Source organism: Ranitomeya imitator, chromosome 5 (genome assembly GCF_032444005.1).
Source record: "Ranitomeya imitator isolate aRanImi1 chromosome 5, aRanImi1.pri, whole genome shotgun sequence".
NCBI lineage: Eukaryota > Metazoa > Chordata > Amphibia > Anura > Dendrobatidae > Ranitomeya > Ranitomeya imitator.
In genome coordinates, this window is record NC_091286.1 from 716,333,082 (window position 1) to 716,359,157 (window position 26,076).

The 26,076-nt window shown below is 44.8% G+C and overlaps 1 protein-coding gene and 1 pseudogene across 2 annotated transcripts in view; one reads left to right on the forward strand and one right to left on the reverse strand.

Annotated features, from left to right (window-relative positions):
• Window positions 1–836: 836 nt before the first annotated feature.
• Window positions 837–26,076, reverse strand: part of LOC138638955 (zinc finger protein 79-like) — a 92,647-nt gene continuing 67,407 nt past the window's right edge. For both annotated transcript variants that reach the window (XM_069728719.1, XM_069728720.1), the window contains one exon: window positions 837–2,607. In XM_069728719.1, the coding sequence (XP_069584820.1) occupies window positions 1,490–2,607 (1,118 nt within the window). In that variant the 3' untranslated portion in view covers window positions 837–1,489. The remainder of the gene's footprint in view (window positions 2,608–26,076) is intronic.
• Window positions 2,800–13,392, forward strand: LOC138680772 (polymerase delta-interacting protein 3 pseudogene; annotated as a pseudogene).

A 26,076-nucleotide genomic window follows, 5' to 3' on the forward strand; every position in this document is an offset into this window, starting at 1 on the left:
GATTGCCTGAACTTAATCTCCTAGCAGCAGTCCATCCCTAGTGTTCTGTCTTAATGCATGTTTGTATTGACTCTTCTGTTACCGAACAAAATTGTATACCCAATCTCTCTGATGACCTCTCCTCTACTGACCCTGGCTACGTATTCTGAACCTTTGCTGTCTGACTTGGACTTCCTAACCACATCTCTGCTTACTCCCTTGGTGCTTCTTATGCCTGCCTTGACCCCTAGGTCAGCTGCTGCAGGTCCGGGCACTGCACTGGCACCTTGTGGCTACCCTAATGGGCCAGCCTATTTTCTTCATCAGAGGCACTAGAGAAGACAAGGTAGCCACTTAGTTATGCCCCTCCAGGGTATGCCCACCCAGTGGCACGATGGATTCACACTAACCGCAATCACAATGGCCACTGCAGAAAAATGAGGAGTGGAGTGTCGGGTTAAGAAGACTGCACCATTCCACCATAAGAGTGGTTTAGATCACTGCTCCCTATGAAATTGTGGTGGTCATGTCAGAGGCAGAAGGCCACATGCCAGTCTCATTGGAGGAAGCAGGGGAAGGCAAATTGTGATCACCAGCTGGGGTGACCAAATATGATAAATGTATAGTCACTTTGCAGCACCCCATAGGAGGATCACTTTAGTGAAGCTAGCAGGGCTGTACATTTTATTTATTGAAATAGTGCCACTACTTCCCCATTTCTGGCCATGAAATTAAAGCAGAGAGCTGTCATACCAGTATATGCAATCAAGTTACTTGATGATAATCAACAAGAAACAGTGGAAGCTAAATGATAATGAAGCGGTGACTGTGGATCGCCTGAATGATGGTTCTGAACATTTCAAGCAATGAATATTTATTCTCAGAAACAGAAAAGTACAAATAAAAAAACACAATTATGTGCAATGAAAAATGTAGGTTAAGTTCCTGTAAATTTAGTGACCAATGTGGAAAGATTTTCAGCCACAGAATAAGGAAAGCAGTGGGGAATGTTCTGATTACAGCAGTAGTTGCCATGTATCTCAGTCCTTTCTGTCACAGATTTGCTGCTTGGCACAAGAACACTAAGGCTATGTGCACACGTTCAGGTTTTTTTGCGGGTTTTTTTGCGTTTTTTCGCGGTAAAAACGCTATAAAAACTCATTAAAAACGCATACATTATGCATCCTATTATTTAGAATGCATTCTGCATGTTTTGTGCACATGATACGTTTTTTCCGCGAAAAAAACGCATCGCGGTAAAAAAAGCAGCATGTTCATTAATTTTGCGGATTTTCTGCGTTTTTCCCGCTATTCTATGCATTTGGGAAAAACCGCACAAAAAACGCACCAAAACTGCGTCAAAAACGCTTTAAAAAACGCAAAAAAAACACATGCAGATTTTTGGCAGAAATGTCCGGTTTTTGTCAGAAAAATTTCTGCAAGAAATCCTGACGTGTGCACATACCCTGAAAGAAATATTGAGACAACAGACAATTGGATGGCAATAAATCTAAAGAGGCTCAATCTCTGCATGCATCTTCTGATGTCGGCTCATGTTAGAACAGTGCCGGAAGGATTTCCCACAATCCTTACATTGATACGGCTTCTCCCCTGTGTGAACCCGGTGATGTTTCTTCAGCTCTGAGCTCAGGATAAAGCTTTTGGCACAGACATCACAAGCAAATGGCCTCTCGCCTGTATGAGTTCTTCTGTGCCTTATAATTTGGGACCTCTGACTAAAGCTTTTGCCACATTCAGTGCATGTGAATGGTTTAATCCCAGAGTGTGTTCTTTGGTGTATGACGAGGTCTGAGCTGCGAATAAAGCTATTTCCACACTCAATACATATAAATGGTTTCTCCCCCGTGTGAGTCCTATAATGAACCATCAGATCCGCACTCTGACTGAATCTCCTCCCGCACTCTATGCATGCATACGGCTTCTCCCCAGTATGTATTCTTTCATGGTTCTTCAGCCCTGAATTCTGACTGAACTGCTTCCCACAGTAGATACAAGTGTACGGTTTCTCTCCAGTGTGGATCCGTTCGTGTTTTCTTAGCACAGAACTTCTGCCAAAGTGTTTCCCACAAAAGAAGCATCCATATGGCTTCTCTCCTGTGTGTGCCCTCCGATGAACTATAAGATTGGATTTCCCAATAAAGGTTTTCCCACAATCCATACACAGAAACTCTCTGCCTGTTTTCTTTTGCTTCTGAGTTTGTATCATAGAATCACTTACATCACAGACAGTGCTGCTCCCATCAAGGGTAGAGTCAGGCTCCCGACTTGTGGGGCTGTGTGACTTCTGGTGCTCAACATATGTAACCTCCTGAGAGAAGCTCTGGCCACACTCAATACAGATATACGAGCTGGACCTCATAGCTGGGCTTGACTCCAGGCTGTCCTCGCAGTCCATTCTGCCAAAACAGGAGTTAGTATGTAGAAGGCTTCTATGCTGGCCAGGCGATACAGGTAATGGAATTTCTGATGAAAAGGTTCTGGGCATCTTCATGGGCTCACATATTGTTCTGCGATTTCGTCGTTTTGGAGTCTGGAGTGAAGCATCATGCACAAGGTCGATCCTTTCCAGGTTCTCTGTATCTCTTGTTAGATGAATGTTGGGTCGTGCTGAGAAAAAAAAGAATATTGCAATGTTTAGCTATCACATGTGCTTTAGGCAATGTGTAGGGGGAAAAAAATCTGTGTTCCTGTCCTTAAAACTATTAGTGGGCTGCCCAGCACTATATAAGTGCACCCCAAAAGGACAATCTCCCAAATTCCCCAAGCCAACACAAAAAGGGCCTGGCTACTGCAATGATAATGGCAAAGGCAGCAGAGGTGCAAAATACTGATACAACAACCATTCACAACGACCATTCACTTATAATAATAATAATCTTTATTTTTATATAGCGCTAACATATTCCACAGCGCTTTACAGACATTATCATTGCTGTCCCCATTGGGGCTCACAATCTAGAATCCCTATCAGTATGTCTTTGGAATGTGGGAGGAAACCGGAGTACCCGGAGGAAACCCACGCAAACATGGAGAGAACATACAAACTCTTGGTGGGATTTGATCCCAGGACTCCAGCGCTGCAAGGCTGCAGTGCTAACCACTAAGCCACCGTGCTGCCCCACATTCATAATACTAGGTAAGCACCCCGTCCATAGATAGTCCGTATATGAGTGGTTGCTTCATCAGTATTTTGCACAATTTTAATATTGTTACCGGGCGCTGATAAATAAAACTGCCTTTTTTCTTTGATGTTTTGTGAATTTCATGTCCTTTTCTGTGAATGCTTTCAATTTTTAGTGTACGGACTCCCAAGATATTAAGGACCCTTGATGCGGGTTGTGAGGTTGCATTTTTTGACCAAAATATTGACCAATACCACATATATTTTATACATCTTTTTTGTAACATATGTTTCATATTTTGCAAGGTGCAGCCAGGCCATTTAGTGTTTGCATGGGGAATTCAGATGTTTGTCCTTTTGGGGTGCACTTATAAAGTGCTGGTTAGCCCGCCTTATAATAGCATGGGCATCACGATAGGCTGTAAGCCCCACACTGTGCACTACACTTATCTGTCTGACAGGTGCCCTATACAAGCTTGTGCATTCGTAATAATAAATGATATTGGGGATACCTGTACTGATGATACTGAAGACACATGGGCTAAATAATATTGGGGATACCAGTGCTATTGATAATCTGATAGCAAACCGGCCACCATCACAATGGACTAATAGTGATGAGCGAGTATACTCGTTGCTCGGGTTTTCGTGAGCCCAATCAGGTGGTCTCTGAGTATTTGTGACTGCTAAGAGATTTAGTTTTCATTGCCGCAGCTGAATGATTTACAGCTACTGGGCAGCTTGAATACATGTGGGGATTCCCTAGCAACCAGGCAACCCCCACATGTACTCAGCCTGGCTAGTAGCTGTAAATCATTCAGCAATGAAAACTAAATCTCCGAACACTAACAAATACTCGGAGACCACCCGAGCGTGTGCGGGAAAACCCGAGCAATGAGTATACTCGCTCATCACTATGGACTAACCATTAAGGGTAATATCGGAAAAAATCTCATCCCCAGAATGGAATCATCATAAAGGGCAAAATTATTTAATAATCCCATCACACAGCATTAGGTCTGCTTGCATGACTTGTGTAGCATGCATTGGTTTGACTTATGTGACTTGTGGAAAGTGCATCAGGTTGGCTTACATGAGTTGTGTAGGGTGTATCAGGTTAGCCTGCGCGAGTTGCTCAGCGCACATCATTTTTGCTTATGTGAGTTGTTAAACACGTATCAGGTTGGCTTACGTGAGCTGGGTCAAGTGCATCAGGTTGGCTTATGTGAGTTGTGTAAAGTGCATCAGGTTGGCTTACGTGAGTCGTGTAAAGTGCATCAGGTTGGCTTACTTGAGTAGTGTAGAGTGCATCAGGTTAGCTTACGTGATTTGTGTAGAGAGCATCAGGTTAGCTTATGTGAGTTGTATAGAGTGAATCAGGTTGGTTTACGTGAGTTGTGTAGAGTGCATCAGGTTGGCTTACGTGATTTGTGTAGAGTGCATTAGGTTGGCTTACGTGAGTTGTGTAGAGTGCATCAGGTTGGCTTGTGATTTGTGTAGAGTGCATTAGGTTGGCTTATGTGAGTTGTGTAGAGTGCATCAGATTGGCTTACATGAGTTGTGTAGAGTGCATCAGGTTGGCTTACGTGATTTGTGTAAAGTGCATTAGGTTGGCTTATGTGAGCTGTGTAGAGTGCATCAGGTTGGCTTACGTGAGTTGTGTAGAGTGCATCAGGTTGGCTTACGTGAGTTGTGTAGAGTGCATCAGGTTGGCTTACGTGATTTGTGTAGAGTGCATCAGGTTGGCTTATGTGATTTGTGTAGAGTGCATCATGTAGCGAAGATGAAAGTATACAGCAATGCTATAAGGAATGAACCGAATATGCCTATGGGAATACATTTCTCTGGAGATAAACACAGTATGACTGATTTAAAAGTTTTAATCCTGAAAGGCCATTTTCAAAACAATAAAGAGATAACAATCTGGAAATTCAAGCTAATAAGGATGTTCAAGTCTTGACAATAGGACTCAATTACACTTGGATTTATAATTAATTACATGGACACATTTCACTAGACTGCAGATCAACAAGCTCCTAAGCCATCACTCCCACCACCTTTACATTTGTATGAAAAGCTTAGTTTTAAAATCTTGGCTCATCTTTAGGAGGCATCACCTCATCCATCCCAAGATCAAATGTCCTATTGTAACATCGCTTAAACATTGTGCTATTCTCTTAGTAATTTATTTGTAAACTTGTCTGATTAAGAAGCCTCTGTGCACTGAAAGCTTGGACATTGAATTGTTCTGGTTAGCCAATAAAGCACAAAAGTATTTACATAGCACAAAATCTGAATGTTAAAGTACAATCAAATCTAGAAAAGAACAATGCCCATCTTGCTTGCCTACAGTAGAGTGTTTTGGCTGATTTTAAACAAGTCAGAATTTTATAGTCAGTGATTTTCTATTTAGCTTCTTCGAGGAAGTGGTACCATTCATCGATGGCTCACTTAATGACCAACAATGCACAATTACAAATGTAATAATGTTTATCGGATGGATGAAATTTTTTCCGAGAAATTTGAAGCACATACGAAGATGTGTGAGAGACAGTATACCTTGTGATAGCAGCACCACAACTCCAGCCTCGGAGGCATCGACCTCCTCTATGAAAGGATGCTCTAGATTGTGCTGAACTATTAGTTAGGCCGGTTTCACACGTCAGTGGCTCCGGTACGTGAGGTGACAGTTTCCTCACGTACCGGAGACACTGACTCACGTAGACACATTAAAATCAATGTGTCTCTGCACATGTCAGCGTGTTTTCACGGACCGTGTGTCCGTTTGAAAAACACGGAGACATGTCAGTGTTTGTGGGAATGCACGGATCACACGGACCCATTAAAGTCAATGGGTCCGTGTAAAACACGTACCGCACACAGATGCTGTCCGTGTGCCGTGCAGGAGACAGGACTGCAGTAACCGCTGTCCCCCCGCGTGTGGTGCTGAAGCCCCATTCATTTCTTCTCTCCAGCAGCGTTCGCTGGAGAGAAGGAATGAAAAATCATTTAAAAAAATTTTTTTTTGTTGTTAAAATAAAGTTCCCGGTAATCTCCCCCCTCCCTCCCGCTGTGCGCCCACCCGCTGGCATTAAAATACTTACCCAGGTCCCTCGATGCTTCCATCCTCTCAGCGTCGCAGCTCTTCCTGTATGAGCGGTCACGTGGTGCCGCACTTTACAGTGATGAATATGCGGCTCCACCTCCCATAGGGTGCATCGATGCATCTTATGATGATATTGAAGTCGAGGCTTGTGATGACACAGCATTAGTGATGGGCGAGCACCAAAATGCATGGGTGCTCGGGTCAAACAATTTGTAATACTCGGGTACTTGGCCAGAACAACGAGCTCAATGTAAGTCTATGGGAGACCAGAGCATTTTTACAGCGATCCTCCCGGGGGTCCTTTTAAGGTCTAAAAATGTCTGAAAATGGTGGAAACACTGCTCAAATGACACGGGAACTTCATGGCAAATGTCCATGGAAGCATTCCTGACTCCTAGGTCACAGCTGTAAGCAATGTCAGAGTTTCACGCCATTTTTACAGGCGCACCAAAAAACATACAAAAACGAAACCAAAATGGATTTTGCTGGGAAATATGTTAAGGAACATCCTTTCCAGGGTAATGACTTGTATATAAGGCAAAATAACTAACCCAAACAAAAATGTTCCTCCACCACTTGGGCTATGTTCACATGCAGCTTTTTTATGCGTTTTTCCAATTTAGCATTGCTTTCAACCAATACAAATGCATTCACTGGGTAATATCATTGTAACATTTACCAATACAATATATTGTATCCACTGGTGAGCTGGTAGAGGCTTAGCCTCTTTTTCTTTTGTTTTACTATAACATTTAACAACCCTAGCTGGCCATGTGTTGTGTGACACATCACCAGACACATCTTTTTTCTTTTATGAAGGACTATTAAAGTCACAGAGCCTATTTTTAGAGGGGCATCAGGCGGCAGTAATCTTCTTAAAGGGCCATTAAACAATGGGTCTCCTATACTGTTATTGCCTATGCAGTGAGTAGCTGGGCTGCCAAAAATAAGGACACACCTCAATACCCCTTTCACGAGACAAACAGGAGGGCCTCCTGAAAAAATGTTGCATTGAATGCAAGGCCTGGCCAGCCTCAAAGTATTCCATTGTTCCCAATAGAAGAAAGTGTGTCTCCCATACTGTTTGCTTAACATAGTAACATAGTTAGTAAGGCCGAAAAAAGACATTTGTCCATCCAGTTCAGCCTATATTCCATCATAATAAATCCCCAGATCTACGTCCTTCTACAGAACCTAATAATTGTATGATACAATATTGTTCTGCTTCAGGAAGACATCCAGGCCTCTCTTGAACCCCTCGACTGAGTTCGCCATCACCACCTCCTCAGGCAAGAAATTCCAGATTCTCACCGCCCTAACAGTAAAGAATCCTCTTCTATGTTGGTGGAAAAACCTTCTATCCTCCAGACTTGTGCCCGTCACCTTCCTTGGTATAAACAGATCCTCAGCGAGATATTTGTATTGTCCCCTTATATACTTATACATGGTTATTAGATCGCCCCTCAGTCGTCTTTTTTCTAGACTAAATAATCCTAATTTCGCTAATCTATCTGGGTATTGTAGTTCTCCCATCCCCTTTATTAATTTTGTTGCCCTCCTTTGTACTCTCTCTAGTTCCATTATATCCTTCCTGAGCACCGGTGCCCAAAACTGGACACAGTACTCCATGTGCGGTCTAACTAGGGATTTGTACAGAGGCAGTATAATGCTCTCATCATGTGTATCCAGACCTCTTTTAATGCACCCCATGATCCTGTTTGCCTTGGCAGCTGCTGCATGGCACTGGCTGCTCCAGGTAAGTTTATCATTAACTAGGATCCCCAAGTCCTTCTCCCTGTCAGATTTACCCAGTGGTTTCCCGTTCAGTGTGTAATGGTGATATTGATTCCTTCTTCCCATGTGTATAACCCTACATTTATCATTGTTAAACCTCATCTGCCACCTTTCAGCCCGTTTCCAACTTATCCAGATCCATCTGTAGCAGAATACTATCTTCTCTTGTATTAACTGCTTTACATAGTTTTGTATCATCTGCAAATATCGATATTTTACTGTGGAAACCTTCTACCAGATCATTAATGAATATGTTGAAGAGAAGAGGTCCCAATACCGACCCCTGCGGTACCCCACTGGTCACAGCAACCCAGTTAGAGACTATACCATTTATAACCACCCTCTGCTTTCTATCACTAAGCCAGTTACTAACCCATTTACACACATTTACCCCCAGACCAAGCATTCTCATTTTGTGTACCAACCTCTTGTGCGGCACGGTTTTAAACGCTTTGGAAAAATCGAGATATACCACGTCCAATGACTCACCATGGTCCAGCCTATAGCTTACCTCTTCATAAAAACTGATTAGATTGGTTTGACAGGAGCGATTTCTCATAAACCCATGCTGATATGGAGTTAAACAGTTATTCTCATTGAGATAATCCAGAATAACATCCCTCAGAAATCCTTCAAATATTTTACCAACAATAGAGGTTAGACTTACTGGCCTATAATTTCCAGGTTCACTTTTAGAGCCCTTTTTGAATATTGGCACCACATTTGCTATGCGCCAGTCCTGCGGAACAGACCCCGTCGCTATAGAGTCCCTAAAAATAAGAAATAATGGTTTATCTATTACATTACTTAGTTCTCTTAGTACTCGTGGGTGTATGCCATCCGGACCTGGAGATTTATCTATTTTAATCTTATTTAGCCGGTTTCGCACCTCTTCTTGGGTTAGATTGGTGACCCTTAATATAGGGTTTTCATTGTTTCTTTGGATTTCACCTAGCATTTCATTTTCCACCGTGAATACCGTGGAGAAGAAGGTGTTTAATATGTTAGCTTTTTCCTCGTCATCTACAACCATTCTTTCCTCACTATTTTTTAAGGGGCCTACATTTTCAGTTTTTATTCTTTTACTATTGATATAGTTGAAGAACAGTTTGGGATTAGTTTTACTCTCCTTAGCAATGTGCTTCTCTGTTTCCTTTTTGGCAGCTTTAATTAGTTTTTTAGATAAAGTATTTTTCTCCCTATAGTTTTTTAGAGCTTCAATGGTGCCATCCTGCTTTAGTAGTGCAAATGCTTTCTTTTTACTGTTAATTGCCTGTCTTACTTCTTTGTTTAGCCACATTGGGTTTTTCTATTTCTAGTCCTTTTATTCCCACAAGGTATAAACCGCTTACACTGCCTATTTAGGATGTTCTCAAACATTTTCCATTTAATATCTGAATTCTTATTTCTGAGGATATTGTCCCAGTCTACCAGATTAAGGGCATCTCTAAGCTGGTCAAACTTTGCCTTCCTAAAGTTCAGTGTTTTTGTGACTCCCTGACAAGTCCCCCTAGTGAAAGACAGGTGAAACTGTACAATATTGTGGTCGCTATTTCCTAGATGCCAGACCACCTGCAGATTTGTTATTCTGTCAGGTCTATTAGATAGTATTAGGTCTAAAAGTGCTGCTCCTCTGGTTGGATTCTGCACCAATTGTGAAAGATAATTTTTCTTGGTTATTAGCAGAAACCTGTTGCCTTTATGGGTTTCACAGGTTTCTGTTTCCCAGTTAATATCCGGGTAGATAAAGTCCCCCATAACCAGGACCTCATTATGGGTTGCAGCTTCATCTATCTGCTTTAGAAGTAGACTTTCCATGATTTCTGTTATATTTGGGGGTTTGTAACAGACCCCAATGAGAATTTTGTTACCATTTTTCCCTCCATGAATTTCGACCCATATGGACTCAACATCCTCATTCCCTTCGTTAATATCCTCCCTTAAAGTGGACTTTAGACAAGACTTTACATAGAGACAAACCCCTCCTCCTCTCCGATTTTTACGATCCTTTCTAAACAGACTGTAACCCTGTAAGTTAACTGCCCAGTCATAGCTTTAATTTAACCATGTCTCGGTTATTCCCACTATGTCAAAGTTACCTGTACATATTTCTGCTTCTAGTTCTTCCATCTTGTCAGGCTTCTGGCGTTTGCGAGCATGCAGTTTAGAAGATTTTGTTTTGTTCCAATCTCCTTGCTGTGGATTGTTTTAGAAATGTTCTTACCTCCCTTCTGAGTATGTTTTCCTGCTTCTTCTTTGTTCGAGTCTAATGTTTTTCTTCCCGTCCCCTCTTCTTCTAGTTTAACGCCCTCCTGATGAGTGTAGCGAGTCTTCTGGCGAATGTGTGTTTCCCAGGTTTGTTGAGGTGTAGTCCGTCTCTGGCGAGGAGTCCATCGTACAAGTAATTCACACCGTGGTCCAGGAATCCGAATCCTTGTTGTCTGCACCATCGTCTTAGCCAGTTGTTCGCATCAAGGATCCTGTTCCATCTCCTGGTGCCATGCCCGTCTACTGGAAGGATAGAAGAAAAAACTACCTGTGCATCCAGTTTTTTTACTTTCTTCCCCAATTCTTCAAAGTCCTTGCAGATTGTCGGTAGGTCCTTCCTTGCCGTGTCATTGGTGCCAACATGTATCAGAAGAAATGGGTGGACGTCCTTGGAGCTGAAGAGCTTTGGTATCCTATCGGTCACATCCTTGATCATCGCACCTGGAAGGCAGCATACTTCTCTTTTGGTTATGTCCGGTCTGCAGATGGCTGCTTCTGTGCCTCTCAGTAGTGAGTCTCCCACCACCACCACTCTTCTTTGCTTCTTGGCTGTACTTTTTGCTGTCACTTGTTGCTGTGTGCCCATTTCTTTTTTGCTTGCTGGTATTGCTTCATCCTTAGGTGTGCCATCTTCATCCTCTACAAAGATTTGATATCGGTTTTTCAGTTGTGTGGTTGGTGATTTCTCCATGGTCTTCTTGCTTCTTTTGGTCACATGCTTCCATTCATCTGCTTTTGGAGGTTCTCTGACACTTTTTTCACCTTCTGTGACGAGTAGAGATGCTTCTGTTCTGTCTAGGAAGTCTTCATTCTCTTTTATGAGTTTCAAAGTTGCTATTCTTTCTTCCAGACCCCGCACCTTTTCTTCTAAAAGGGCCACTAGTCTACACTTCTGACAGGTGAAATTGGATTCCTCTTCTGGTCGATCTGTGAACATGTAGCACATGCTGCAGCTCACCATGTAGGTTGTCACATCTACCATGTTGCTCCTAGATCCTGCTAACTTGCTGTGTGTTTTCCTTCTTGTGTAATCTACTCAGCCAAGCTTTCTTGCAATAATGTCCTACAGGCAAAAATTCGCACGCCTTACGGCGCGCGGTTTGGTGATGCTTTCCAAGCAGCTGGTCCCGGCTATACCCAACGATCTTCTTGCTGAGGGAGACTCTTCGCTTTTCCCAGAAGGCACCTGGAATATGCAAATTATCCTCCTCAAGCTTTAATCCCTGGTTTGGTGATGCTTTCCAAGCAGCTGGTCCCGGCTGTACCCAACGATCTTCTTGCTGAGGGAGACTCTTCGCTTTTCCCAGAAGGCACCTGGAATATGCAATTTATCCTCCTCAAGCTTGAATCCCTGGTTTGGTGATGCTTTCTAAGCAGCTGGTCCCGGCTGTACCCAACGATCTTCTTGCTGAGGGAGACTCCGCTTTTCCCAGAAGGCACCTGGAATATGCAAATTATCCTCCTCAAGCTTGAATCCCTGGTTTGGTGATGCTTTCCAAGCAGCTGGTCCCAGCTGTACCCAACGATCTTCTTGCTGAGGGAGACTCTTCGCTTTTCCCAGAAGGCACCTGGAATGCTTATGCAGTGAATGCAAGGCCTGCCCTGCACCAATGTTACATGCACTCCAATAACCCTTTGAAATCACGTACTGGATGGCCATATGAAGCAAAAATTCCCATTATTATTTTTTTTTTCTTTTACTACCATAAATTTTGTTCATGAAGTGAATACAAGGCCTAGCCGTAATTTGCACGCACTACAATCCCCCTTGGAAGAAACGTGGAGGATCGTCTCATAATTTTTTTTTCACATTACAAAGGAGCGCTTCACCTATACTGGGGGGGGTACACATCAACGTAGTGTGTAAAAAAATTTTTTTAGGGGCATCATAAACACCTTGGAAAACAGTAACGTGGTTTCCTACACAGTTGCTGCTGGGAAGGTGCAGGTTTTTAGTAAAAAATAAGGTGGACGAATCGTTGGATGAAGTGATCAGGAAAAGGGGCATGGTAATGGCAGGAATGGGAATGTACAGGATTAATAACAGCGGTGGCTATGGGAGGTATGAGATCCAAGATCCAGCCTACAAATGATTAGTCGTTTAGCTGGCCCTCCACCAATTACCAGAATGTGTTTCATGCCCTTCAGAAGATCGGTGTAACAGATGCATGTGTGAAGCTCGGCATAAAAAATGGCTGTAAAAAATATGTTGCCAAAGATGCACATGTCCGTATAAAAGGCAAAGTGTAACATGTTGGTGAGATGCAGAATTAGAGAAAGCAGATCAGTGTTGGAGGAAAACCAAACAAACTGATGGATGCTCCTGAAAAACTAAGTTTAAAGAGGAGTGCACCGTCCGTAACTATCAACACACCCATGGCACAAGGTTCTTCCTCTTCACCCATACATATTACCAATAATATCAAAATGTCACAGCCAAAAATGATTTGTTCTAGTGTTGTAACGAACACTGCTAAAGGAATGCCACTAAACGTAGATAACCACGAGCCTGGGAAACACCAGATTTCTTCTTTATAAGATATGGACGATGATGGTATTGATGACGACTTGGAACTTTACCACATCCCCACCAAGAAGATGAAGATCACAGTTGTAAACAATGTGCAATAAAGGCCATGAATGTCTGGAAATTCTTTTTCTCTTGGTCAAACTTTACCTCTTACTAAAGTGGTACAGAATGATGCATACACAGCTCCCATCTCTACTCAGCACACTTAGCCACCTTTATTGCACACAAAGGCTCTAGCCAACGTGTCACGAACACTTGTCACAAGGGAGGCCAGTTCATCAGTAGGGCCCACTCACAGAGCCTGTCTTAATCTCTTTAGAAGGCCCAAAAATGACCATTAATAATTTGCATTCAAGAGTCAGAGTAAGATATTGTAGAGCTTTTCTGTGTACACGCTGCCTTGAAGCGCACCTGCTTGTTGAGTTCAGGAGTTGCGGAGGTTGTGTTTGTAAGAAAGGAAGATGCAGTTGGTGCCTACAAAAATACAACAACAGATACCTAGATGGACAACCAATGAAATGCAATCGCAGGATGAGGAGGAAACACAGATATAGGCCCAAAATAAAAAAGTAGGCTAAAAGCAGTTCAAAATTGGTAACAGGATTAAACAGGTGGCATAGCTTTGTTCAGTGGAGGACAAATGTAATGAGTGGCGCAGACACAGTTAGTATGCCCAAAATAAAAAAGTAGGCTAAATGCAGTTCAAAATAGGTAAGAGGAGTACACAGGCGGCATAGCTTTGTTCAGCCGAGGAGGACAACTGTAATGAGAGGCTCACACAGACTTAGTAGGCCTAAAATAAAAAAGTAGGCTAAATGCAGTTCAAAATTGGTAAGAGGAGTACACAGGCGGCATAGCTTTTTTCAGCGGAGGACAACTGTTATGAGAGGCTCACACAGTTACTAGGCCCAAGTAAGTAAGTAGGCTAAATGCAGTTCAAAATTGGTAAGAGGAGTACAGAGGCGGCATAGCTTTTTTCAGCGGAGGAGGACAACTGTTATGAGAGGCTCACACAGACTTAGTAGGCCTAAAATAAAAAAGTAGGCTAAATGCAGTTGAAAATTGGTAAGAGGAGTACACAGGCGGCAAAGCTTTGTTCAGCGGAGGAGGACAACTGTAATGAGAGGCTCACACAGTTACTAGGCCCAAGTAAGTAAGTAGGCTAAATGCAGTTCAAAATAGGTAAGAGGAGTACATAGGCGGCATTGCTTTGTTCAGTGGAGGACAACTGTAATAAGTGGCTGACACAGTTAGTAGGCCAAAATAATAAAGTGGGCTAAATGTCAGCCAAAAAAATGTTTATAAATAAACTGGTGGCATAGCTAGGTACAGGGGTGGGCTCCTCTGCTGAGTAGTAGACAGTGGTAGTTAGCGCAAAGTATTAACTGGTCTAAATGGAGGCCAGGGCCCCTGTATATTTTTACTATCATCTATCATTTCAACAAATTTGTATTGGCAGTGCCATTGAAGAATTTCACAGCACAGACTAAACAGTGGTGGAGCAGGGAGAGGTAAGTATTGCAAGTGCTAGAGCACTGTTCGAGCTGGGGGAAAACACTCTCGTGGGCGGCGGTACTGGCACAAGGCCCTCATATTACGACGGTGTGTCTGATGTTGGTTGTGCACCACCACCATCAGAGACACTTCATTGTACTATGAGGGACCCTGTGCTAGTGCCGTCGCCCAAGAGTGGGCGCACCCACCTGTCCATGCAAATGGCACTCGCACGGGTGCTTGCACCAAGTGGTGACCACGGCCCTGTGGGGGGAGTCAGCCCATTTAGGGAGGTATAAAAATGGCCTATGGTGGACATTCAGCAGCTGCAAATGGAGGAATTGGAGCAGTCAGTAAGAGGAGGCCAATATTTGCTCAAGGTTCTCATGTGGGATATTTTGTAATTTTCCTTTGTATCGTGGATCCAGGAGGCAGGCCAACCAGTAATTGTCATCGGTCATCATTTTGATAATGCGGGGGTCCCTTTTTAGGATACGCAAGGCATACTCTGCCATGTGGACCAATGTTCCAGGTGTCAATTCACTGCTTGTGCTGGGTTGAGGAGCACTTTCTTGCAAATCAACATCACTTGTGGCCCGCAAAAACCCTGTACCTGACCTTGCAACGCCACCAGTTTCTATTGCCCTGAGAAGCATCCTCCTCCCATAATTCACCCCCATCATCCTCCTCCTCTGCAGATGCCTGCTCCTTGATGTGCATCAAACTTTGCATCAGCAGATGCATTAGTGGGATGCTCATGCTTATGATGGCGTCGTCTGCACTTATCAGCCGTGTGCATTCCTCAAAACACTGAAGGACTTGACAGAGGTCTTGGAGCTTCAACCACTGCACACCAGACGCCATGTCTGCCATCCAACTGCCTGCCCGTGTATGTGTCACGATTCACACCATGACCGTCACCCTTACGTCACGGATCGGGGTGACTTTAGGCCAACAGACGGCTATCACAGGTGCAGGGGGCTTATCTTAGTTATCCCTCCACTGCGACAATGTGATGGAAAAACACACACAAGGCTATTGACCTCTTAGTGTACAGCCGGGGCTTATTTTAATTATCCCACTGCTCTTCAATATACCACGAATTGCAGGGATTTATGTATATCCCGCTTTACAGTTCCACTTGAAACTTGCAGCTCTCTAGCGCCCCCCTCATCCTCAGGTCAGATTAGGTACTGCACCTAGGGTAATTAGTTGCCAGAAAGGCTGCCTGCAATTGTACTGGCTGTTGGGCATGCTGCAGCGAGGCGATATAAATACTCCCGCTCAGGCAGGAACAATGATTATCAACACCGCAGTTGCTACAACGAATCCCAAAGGCACAGAACAAAGGTATGCTGCCACCAGCTTCGATTAAACGGGTCCGAAGCTAACCCAAAACAGTAGCGTTATTCCCTTCAGAAGACTTAGGGTACGTTTTAGAGCAGAAGAACAAATCTGTATGCCTGCCCGTGTATGTGTATCCTCCCAAAAATTAATTACAGCATGCCTCTGTTCGCACAGCCTCTGAACCATGTGCAGTGTGGAGTTCCACCTTGTTGCCACGTCGATTATTAGGCGGTGCTGGGGAAGATTCAGCGATCGCTGATGGTTCAGCATACGGCTGGAGTGTACGAGTGACTGGCGGATGTGCGAGCAAAGTCTTCGCACCTTCAGGAGCAGGGCTGGTAACTCCGGATAATTTTTGAGGAAGCACTGCACCACCAGGTTCAAGGTGTGAGCCAGGCAAGGTATGTGTTTAAGTTCTGAAAGGGCTATGGCAGCCATAAAATTCCTTCTGTTATCACTGACTACCTTGCCTGCATCAAGATGTACACTGCCCTGCCATGACTGAGTTTGTTGCTGCAAGTACTCGGGCAGTACTTCCGCGGTGTGTCTGTTGTCGCCCAAACACTTCATTTGTAACACAGCCTGCTGACGCTTAGCACTAGCTGTTCGATAATCGGACACCTCGTGTGCAACACTGGCAGCTGCGGATGGAGTGGTCGTGCGACTGCGCTCTGTGGACGAGCTTTCGCTTCTGGAGGAGGCGGAGGAGGGGTAGCGAACACCTACAGCCAACTGTTTCCTAGACCGTGGGCTAGGCAGAACTGTCCCACTATGGCTGTCCCCTGCATCCACCACATTAACCCAGTGCGTCGTGATGGACACGTAACGTCCCTGGCCATGCCTACTGGTCCATGCATCTGTTGTGAGGTGCACCTTTCCACTGACTGATTGCCTCAGTGCATGGACAATGCGGTCTTAGACATGCTGGTGGAGGGCTGGGATGGCTTTTTCGCAAAGAAGTGCCGACTGGGTAGGTCATAGCGTGGTACTGCGTAGGCCATCAGGTCTTTGAAAGCTTCGCTTTCAACCAACCGGTAGGGCATTATCTCTAACAAGATTAGTATAGCAATGTGGACGTTCAAACCCTGTGTACGCGGATGAGAGGATGAGTACTTTCTTTTCCTAACGAGAGTCTCTTGTAGGGTGAGCTGGACTGGAGAGCTGCATATGGTGGAACTAGCCGTGGTGATGGTGGACATGGCGGATTGAGAGAGGGTTGGTGATGGTATTCTTGATGTTGGCCTACATAGTGTTTCCTACCAATAACCTTGTGATTCCCTGACTGCTTTGGTCTTGCGACGATACCTCCACATTTGCTGCTGGTGGTGTCGTAACCGGTGGGCTTACAGTGAGGGAAGCAATGTAGCGTTGCTGACTACCTTCATTCTGAGCAGGTGCACCAACGGTACGGGACGTTTGGTAGTTAGTCCAGGCTTGCAAGTGCATGCTGGTTAAATGTCTAAGCATGCACGTTGTATTTAAATTTTGAAGATTCTTCCCTCTGCTAAAGGTCTTTGAGCATTTCTTACAGATAACTTTCGATTGATCATTCGGATCTTGGTTAAAAAATTGCCACACTGCACTCTTCCTACTATGGAATTCCTTTTCAGGCATTGCACGCTGTGCTACTTTCACTGGCTTGCCACGCTGTACTAAAACTGTTTTTGTTTTTGACAAACGTTTTTGGCCTGATACGGGCCTGCCAGATGACAGCTGTTGCAATATAGATGGCTGCTGCGGATCATTCTCCTCCGCTTCTGAGCTACTGGCAGCGGCACCCTCTTCCCCCAATGGCTGCCAATCTGGGTCAACAGCTGGGTCATCTATCACCTCCTCGTCAATGTCATGTGCACCTTCCTCTGTGTCACTGTGTAAGGTGCTATAGTGTTCGGGACGGGGCACCATAGTCTCATCAGGGTCAGATTCTGGCTCAGTACACTGCGAGGGCAATGTAGTGATCTGAGTCAATGGAACAGCATATGGTAACAATCTAGCTGTGGCTGTGCATCAGTGCACTCCATGTCCGATTCATCTTGTAATGGGAAGTTAACAATTTCCATTTCTAACCCAGGCACGGTATGTGTAAAGAGCTCCATGGAGTAACTTGCAGTGTCGCCTGACGCATCCTTCACTTTTGGTTTGGGTGAAGGACACAAGGAAACGTCTTGTTCCTGACCGGGAGCATCCACTGACGACTTGCTGCTTTTATATTTGGAACTTTCTGAAGAGGAGGCGAAAGAGCTAGAGGCTGAGTCAGCAAGGAAAGCCAAAACTTTTTCCTGCTGCTCCGGCTTTAAAAGCTGTTTTCCTACTCCCAGATAAGGGAGCATTCGAGGCCTTGTGTAGCCAGACGATGACACTGGCTCAACACCTCCAGCCTTAGGTGCTATTGTGCTTTTGCCACTACCACCAGATGCACCACCACCACCACCATCAGTACCAGCTGGCAAACATCGCCCACGGCCTCTTCCACCTGACTTCCTCATTTTTTGGAAAATCTAACCAAAATACAACCGTTATATGGTACTGTAAAACAAGGTAGAAGGTGTATATAAAATTGTTGAGAATTTAAATCTCCCTTTTTTTGGGGAGACTGAACCAAAACTCAGGCCCTGTTCATAAAACAACACAATGTAAGTGGCAGAAAGTGGCTGGCTGACATACAACAAACTAACAGGACTGAAGTATATCCACTTTGTGAGAATTTGAATTTCCCTTTTTTGGGGGGAGACTGAACCAAAACTCAGGCCCAGTGTATATATAACAACACAATCTAAGTGGCAGAAAGTGGCTGGCTGACATACGACAAACTAACAAGTCTGAAGTATATCCACTTTGTGAGAATTTGAATCTCACTTTTTTTGGGGGGAGACTGAACCAAAACTCAGGCCCAGTGTATATAACAACACAGTCTAAGTGGCAGAAAGTGGCTGGAAGATATATGAAAAAAATACAAGGGCTGTAGTACAATTTCAATCTCCCTAAAATGATCTCAGGAAAAGTATGGCAGCAATAAAAAGGACTGCTGCACAAAAAAGCTTGGACAAATAAACAAGATAACTGTGCAGAAAGGAGCAACAGGATTTTTGCTTTTAAAAAAGCAGTTGGTTTGCACAGCGGCGTACAAACAGCAATGCAGCTATCATGGAGCCTTATAGGGCAGCCTAATAAGCTACAGAGCTGATGCACAAAAATATAGCCTCCACTGTCCCTGCAAAAAAATGGTGGTGTTGGACAGTGGAAATCGCTACCGCACAAGCAGTTTGGGGGTTAATCTTCCCTCCCTACCTATATCCCTTCTTCTGATGAAGCTGCAGCAACCTCTCCCTATGCTACGATCGGCAGAAGTAAGATGGCGGTCGGAGTGCACGTCCCTTTATAGCCCCTGTGACGCCGCAGAAAGCAAGCCAGTCACTGTCATGCCCTTCTCTAGAGGGTGGGGACCGAGACCTATGTCATCACACTGCCCACACTCTGCGTCCTCCTTCATTGGCTGAAAAATGGCGCTGAAAGCGTCATATGAAACGCGACTTTTGCACGCAGATCGGCGACCTCATGGCCGATCCCACACTAGGATCGAGTCGGGTTTCATGAAACCCGACTTTGCCGAAAGTCGGCGATTTTTGAATTTGTCCGAGCCGTTTCACTCAACCCTAGTTGTGAGTTTTTGGAGAGTTTCTGCTTGTATTTCCTTGCATGAAGTCAGAATAGCCTCCCAGAGCTGCTGTTTTCATGTGAACTGCTTCCCACCCTCATAGATCTTTTGCTTGATGATGTCTCTTAAAAGGATAACAGAAAATATTACAACAGAAATATGCCAGAAAATAACCCCCTGCTATAGATGCTTCATTTTTATTTTTGCTATGCTTTGTTATTGCTAGCAATCTGACAACTTATCTGCTTCATCCTCAGGTATGTCCGCTGGCTGCACCCTAAATCCCATCACCCAACCATCCTGATCTTCCTCACCCAAATATTCCTGGTATGTCCGCTGGCTGCACCCCAAATCCCATCACCCAACTATCCTGATCTTCCTCACCCAAATATTCCTGGTATGTCCGCTGGCTGCACCCCAAATCCCATCACCCAACTATCCTGATCTTCCTCACCCAAATATTCCTGGTATGTCCACTGGCTGCACCCCAAATCCCATCACCTAACTATCCTGATCTTCCTCACGCAAATATTCCTGGTATGTCTGCTGGCTGCACCCCAAATCCCATCACCCAACTATCCTGATCTTCCTCACCCAAATATTCCTGGTATGTCCGCTGGCTGCTAACCCAATCCCATCACCATCACCCAACTTTCCTGATCTTCCTCATCGTGCTATTCCTTCCTGGTATGTCCGCTGGCTGCTATTACTGTTATTTATTTTATTTTTTTATCCTTCCCCTGCTTGTTTTCTCATTTTAATTCCTTGATGCCAATACACAGTTGGCTTTATCTTTCCATTTGGATCTATTTCCCCTTGCATTTTCCCTTCTGACTTTTAATTAATCCCCTCCTATGTCTGTGACCAGTCTTCCTGCTGCCCCTCCCTCCTGATCACACCTGGCCTATTTTATGAGCACTTAGCCTGTTATAAATTCAGAGACAGCGGTCTGTCTCTAGAAGGATGTCTCTAAAAGGATAACAGAAAATATTACAGCCGAAATATGCCTGAAATTAGCCAGAAGTGAACAGAAGGTAAGACTAACCACTGTTAATAAATGTACTAAATTTCTTTCCCTTTCCGCCACACTTATTCTTATCATGCTGACATACGCTCTGACAGTTTTGGCTCCCTTACTCCTCATTCTCCTTCGCTATCCTCAAACCCCAGCACCCCCTAACCAAGTAATAATCTCTCCTTCCCTCCCCACCTGACCTCCTCTGCTGACCTGCTCCTCAACCTCAGATCTCTCCTAATATAACACAAAACAAGCCGCCCACTCTCCTTCTCCCACCTGCTCTGTCTCTCTCTGCTTCTCCTCACTGCTGGAGACATATCTCCCAATCCTGGACCCCCACAGCTCATACCTCCTATTATTACCCCCTCCTATCGCTCCCAACCCAATATAAACACCCAAAATCTTGCCCACCTCAAATCCGTGCCCATGATGCCCACCCCCGTGCACCCTCTCTATGGATCACTATGGAATGCCCGCTCCATCAATAATAAACTCCACGTGATTCACGACCTCTTTACCTCTCGTAATCTTTTCTTTCTGGTCATCACCGAAACATGGCTGACACCTTCTGACACAGACTCCCCTGCTGCACTATGTTATGGAGGCCTCCACTTCACCCACACTCCTCGCCCTGGCAACAAACATGGTGGAGGCCTTCTCCTTTCTTCCAACTGTACCTTTAGCCCAATCCCACCTCTACCCTCACTTGTCCTCCCCTCTTTTGAAGTCCACTCTGTCAGCGTCTACTCCCCCTACAACCTCCAAATGGCCATCATATACCGACCTCCGGGCCCGACCACTGCGTTTATTGACCAATTCTCCACGTGGCTCCTTCACTTTCTCTCTGCTGACATTCCCACCATCATCATGGGTGACTTCAACATCCCCATTGACACCCACCAGTCAGCAGCCTCCAAACTCCTGTCCCTTACGTCATCCTTTGGACTTACTCAGTGGTCCTCCTCAGCCACCCACACAGACGGTCACACATTAGACCTGGTCTTCACCCGTTTATGCTCCTTATCTAACTTCACAACCTCCCCTCTCCCTCTATCTGACCATCTACTCACTTTCTCATCAATGTCCTCCTCACCTGTCACCCATGTCCAGCACCATGTGCACCCACGCAGGAACCTCGCACAAATAGACACCAACACACTCTCTGACTCTATCCTACAACTGTCCTCTATATCCTCACTCCACGACACAGACACTGCTTTCTACAATGCCACTCTTACATCAGCTATTGACACGGTTGCCCCTGTCATGCATAGCAGAGTGCGACGAACCAATAGACAACCCTGGCGCAATAACATCACTAAAAAGCTTCGGCAAGTATCCAGAATTGCAGAACGGCGTTGGAACAAAACGCATTCACAAGATGATTTCACTGCACTCAAACAAGCAACACTGGCATTAAAATCAGCTCTCACCTCTGCTAAACAGACCTACTTCACAACTCTCGTATCTTCCTGTCAGGAATCCCTGACCGCTGCCACCAATTTGTCATGATTCACACCGTGACCGTCACCCCTACGTCACACATCGAGGTGACTTTAGGCCAACAGACGGCTATCACATGTGCAGGGGGGCTTATCTTAGTTGTCCCTCCACTCCACAATGTGATGAAAAAACACACACAAGGCTATTGACCTCTTAGTTTACAGCAGGGGCTTATTTTAGGTATCCCACTGCTCTTCACTATACCACGAACTGCAGGGATTTATGTATATCCCGCTTACAGTTCCACTTAAAACTTGCAGCTCTCTGGCACCCCCCTTATTCTCAGGTCAGATTAGGTACTGCACCTGGGGTAATTAGTCGCCAGAAAGGCTGCCTGCTATGTACTGGCTATTGGGCACGCTGCAGCGACGCGATAAACTACTCCCGCTCAGGCAGGAACAATAATTATCAAAGCCGCAGTCGCTACAACACCCAACTACCCAGTACAAAACTTATGCTGCCACCAGCTTCGATTAAACGGGTCCGAAGCTAACCCAAAAACAGTAGCGTTCCCTTCAGGAGACTTAGGGTACGTTTAGAGCATGGAGAGAACTAGTATTAAATAATATACCCCACAAAATTTAGGCAGTGCTTTACCAAAATATTTTACAAAGATGTTACAAATGAGACAATTGCAAATATGTACAAGGTAATTATAACATAAAGGGATTACAAGAGAAAAGATAACACTCACATGTTTTTAAAGCATTGCAGGCAACCAGGCTAGTGAAGTTTCCATACGTTCCAGTTCATTGGACGTGCTCAGGGCTCTCCAGGAAAAAAGAGAAGAAGGCACTGCTGGGATCTGGGCAGACAGTTATAGCTTCAGCCTGTGACATCCCAGAAAGGGGTTGGATCACATCGTCCCTCCTACCTCTTCAGTTAACTAATTTTACCCTAACGTTTATCTAATTTCTATAACTCCGCTACAAAACATGTCATAGTCATAACAAACCCAGCATTCATCTCGGATTAACGTGGGCATTCTAATGAGATCAAATATGTCCTATCTGTGATACATATTTACAGAGAAATCCCTACTTCTTTAACAGATGGAGTTAGAATCCCGTGTTTAGAGTGATGGGTAGATCCACCGAGGGAGATTAAGAATATATATTTTCGTGTTCTTAACTTAAATGGTTTGCCTAATATCTTACAATAATGGAACAAAGGACTTCCATGAATTTTGGAGCCATATTTCCAGTTCTAGCTGGTCACTTTCCACTGCAGGGATGCCGGTCATAAATACCTTTGCTCTCAGAGCTAGAAGCAATAAACTCCTCTTCCCCCATACCTTAGAAAGGAAAGCTCTTAGCTTAGTGAAAGGGAAGGGGAGCTTTTTAGCCCACAGCCTGCTAGCAAGAGAAACTACTTATATGATATTTCATACCATATCGTGACACTTCCTTATCCCACAACCCCAAACAGTTGTTCAACACTTTTAACTCCCTCCTCCGCCAACCACTGCCCCCTCCAAGTTCCCTAATCATTGCCGAGGACTTTGCCACGCACTTCAAAAATAAGATAGACCAAACAAGGCAAGTCTTTGTTGTCCAAACACCACAACCCCTTTGTATGCCAGACCAATGCCCAAACCCCATAACTTCACTCTCCAAAATCTCTGAAGGGGAGCTTGCTCATCTTCTCTCCAAATCACACCTCACCACTTGTGCACTTGACCCCATCCCATCTCCTCCCCAACCCCACCACCACACTAATCCCATCCCTAACCCATCTCTTCAACCTTTCACTAACTTCTGGTACCTTCCCTTTTGCCTTCAAACATGCCACAATCACACCTATCCTCAAAAAGCCATTCCTTGACCCAAGCGCTATGTCCAGCTATCGCCCCAAATCTTTGCTCCCATTTGCTTCCAAACTCCTTGAGCAGCATGTCCATGCTGAACTTTCCTCTCACTTTGCATCTAACTCTCTCTTTGACAACCTACAATCTGGCTTCCGTCCTCACCATTCCACTGAGACTGCCCTGACAAAAATTACTAACAACTTACAGCCAAAGCTAACAGACAATTCTCTATACTCCTCCTCCTAGACCTGTCCTCTGCCTTCGACACAGTTGACCACTGCCTCCTACTACAGATCCTCTCTTCTTTTGGTGTCAAAGACGTTGCCTTATCTTGGATCTCCTCATACCTTGCCAACCGCACATTTAGCGTTTCCTACTCCCATACTACCTCTTCATCTCGCCCCCTCTCTGTTGGAGTCCCCCAAAGCTGTCCTAGGACCCTTACTCTTCTCAATCTATACACTCGGCCTGGGACAACTCATAAGGTCCTATGGCTTCCAGTACCATATATATGCTGATGACACTCAGATCTACCTCTCTGGCCCAGATGTCACCTCTCTGCTCTCCAGAATCCCAGAGTGTCTATCGCCCATATCCTCCTTCTTCTCCTCTCGCTTCCTCAAGCTCAATGTGGACAAATCTGAACTCATTATCTTTCCTCCATCACGAATATCTTCCCTACCTGATCTATCTATCAAAATAAATGAAATCACACTTTCCCCTGTCCCCAAAATCCGCTGCCTCAGAGTAACCCTGGACTCTGCCCTGTCCTTCAAACCGCACATCCAAGCTCTCGCCACCTCCTGTCGCCTCCAGCTCAAAAATATTTCCAAAATCCGTCCTTTCCTCAACCCACACTCTACTAAAATGCTCGTGCATGCCCTAATCATCTCCCGCCTTGACTACTGCAACATACTCCTCTGTGGCCTACCTTCTAACACTCTCGCACCCCTCCAGTCCATCCATAACTCTGCTGCTCGACTAATTAATCTCTCTCCTTGCTACACTCCTGCTTCACCTCTTTGCAAATCCCTTCACTGGCTCCCAATTTCCCAGCGTATCCAGTTTAAATTACTAACACTGACCTACAAAGCCATCCGTAACCTTTCTCCTCCGTATATTTCCACACTAATCTCTCAATATCTTCCCTCACGTAATCTCCGGTCCTCCGAAGACCTCCTCCTTTCCTCCACGCTTATTCACTCCTCACTCAATCGCCTCCAAGACTTCTCCCGAATATCACCCATCCTCTGGAATTCAGTGCCCCAACACATCCGGTTATCCACTACTTTTGGATCCTTCAAAATAAACCTGAAAAGCCACCTCTTCAAGGAAGCTTACAACCTGTAAAGACCACACGACTACCTCAACACCATTGGAGCTACTGCAACCCTTGACCTACTGTCTCCTTCCCCATAATCCTGTAGAATGTAAGCCCGCAAGGGCAGGGTCATCTTCACTCTGTACCAGTCTGTCATTGTTAGTTTTGTTTACTGTAAGTTATATTTGTATTTTGAAGTAACCCCTTCTCATGTACAGCACCATGGAATTAAAGGTGCTATATAAATAAATGATAATAATAATGATACTCCAAAGGTACTCTATAGGATTGAGGTCAGGGGAAGATGGTGGCCACACCACGAGTTTATCTCCTTTTATGCCCATAGCAGCCAATGACTCAGAGGTATTATTTGCAGCATGAGATGGTGCATTGTCATGCATGAAGATGATTTTGCTCCTGAAGGCACGTTTTTGCTTTTTATACCATGGAAGAAAGTTGTCAGTCAGAAACTCTATATACTTTGCAGAGGTCATTTTCATACCTTCAGGAACCTTAAAGGGCCCTACCAGCTATTCCCCCATGATTCTGGCCCAAAACATGACTCCACCTCCTTGCTGACGTTGCAGCCTTGTTGGGACATGGTGGCCATCCACCAACCATCCATCTGGACCATCCAGGGTTGCTCGACACTCATCAGTAAAGAAGACTGTCTGGAAATTAGTCTTCATGTATGTCTGGGCCCACTGCAACCATTTCTGCTTGTGAACACTGTTTAGGCATGGCTGAATAGTAGGTTTATGCACCACAGCAAGCCTTTGAAGTATCCTACACTTTGAGGTTCGAGGGACTCCAGAGGCACCAGCAGCTTCAAATAACTGTTTGCTGCTTTGTAATGGTATTTTGGCAGCTGCTCTCTCAGGCTACGTTCACGCAACGCACAACGCAAACAAAAACGCAACAAAACACACGCTAAAACGCAGCGTTTTGCAACGCATGCGTCCTTTTTTGCCGAATTTTAGACGCAAAAAAAATGCAACTTGCTGCGTCCTCTGCGCCCTACGCTTGCGGCAAAAAAACCGCATGCGTCGCAAAACGCAGCACAACGCATGTCCATGCGCCCCCCATGTTAAATATAGGGGCGCATGACGCAT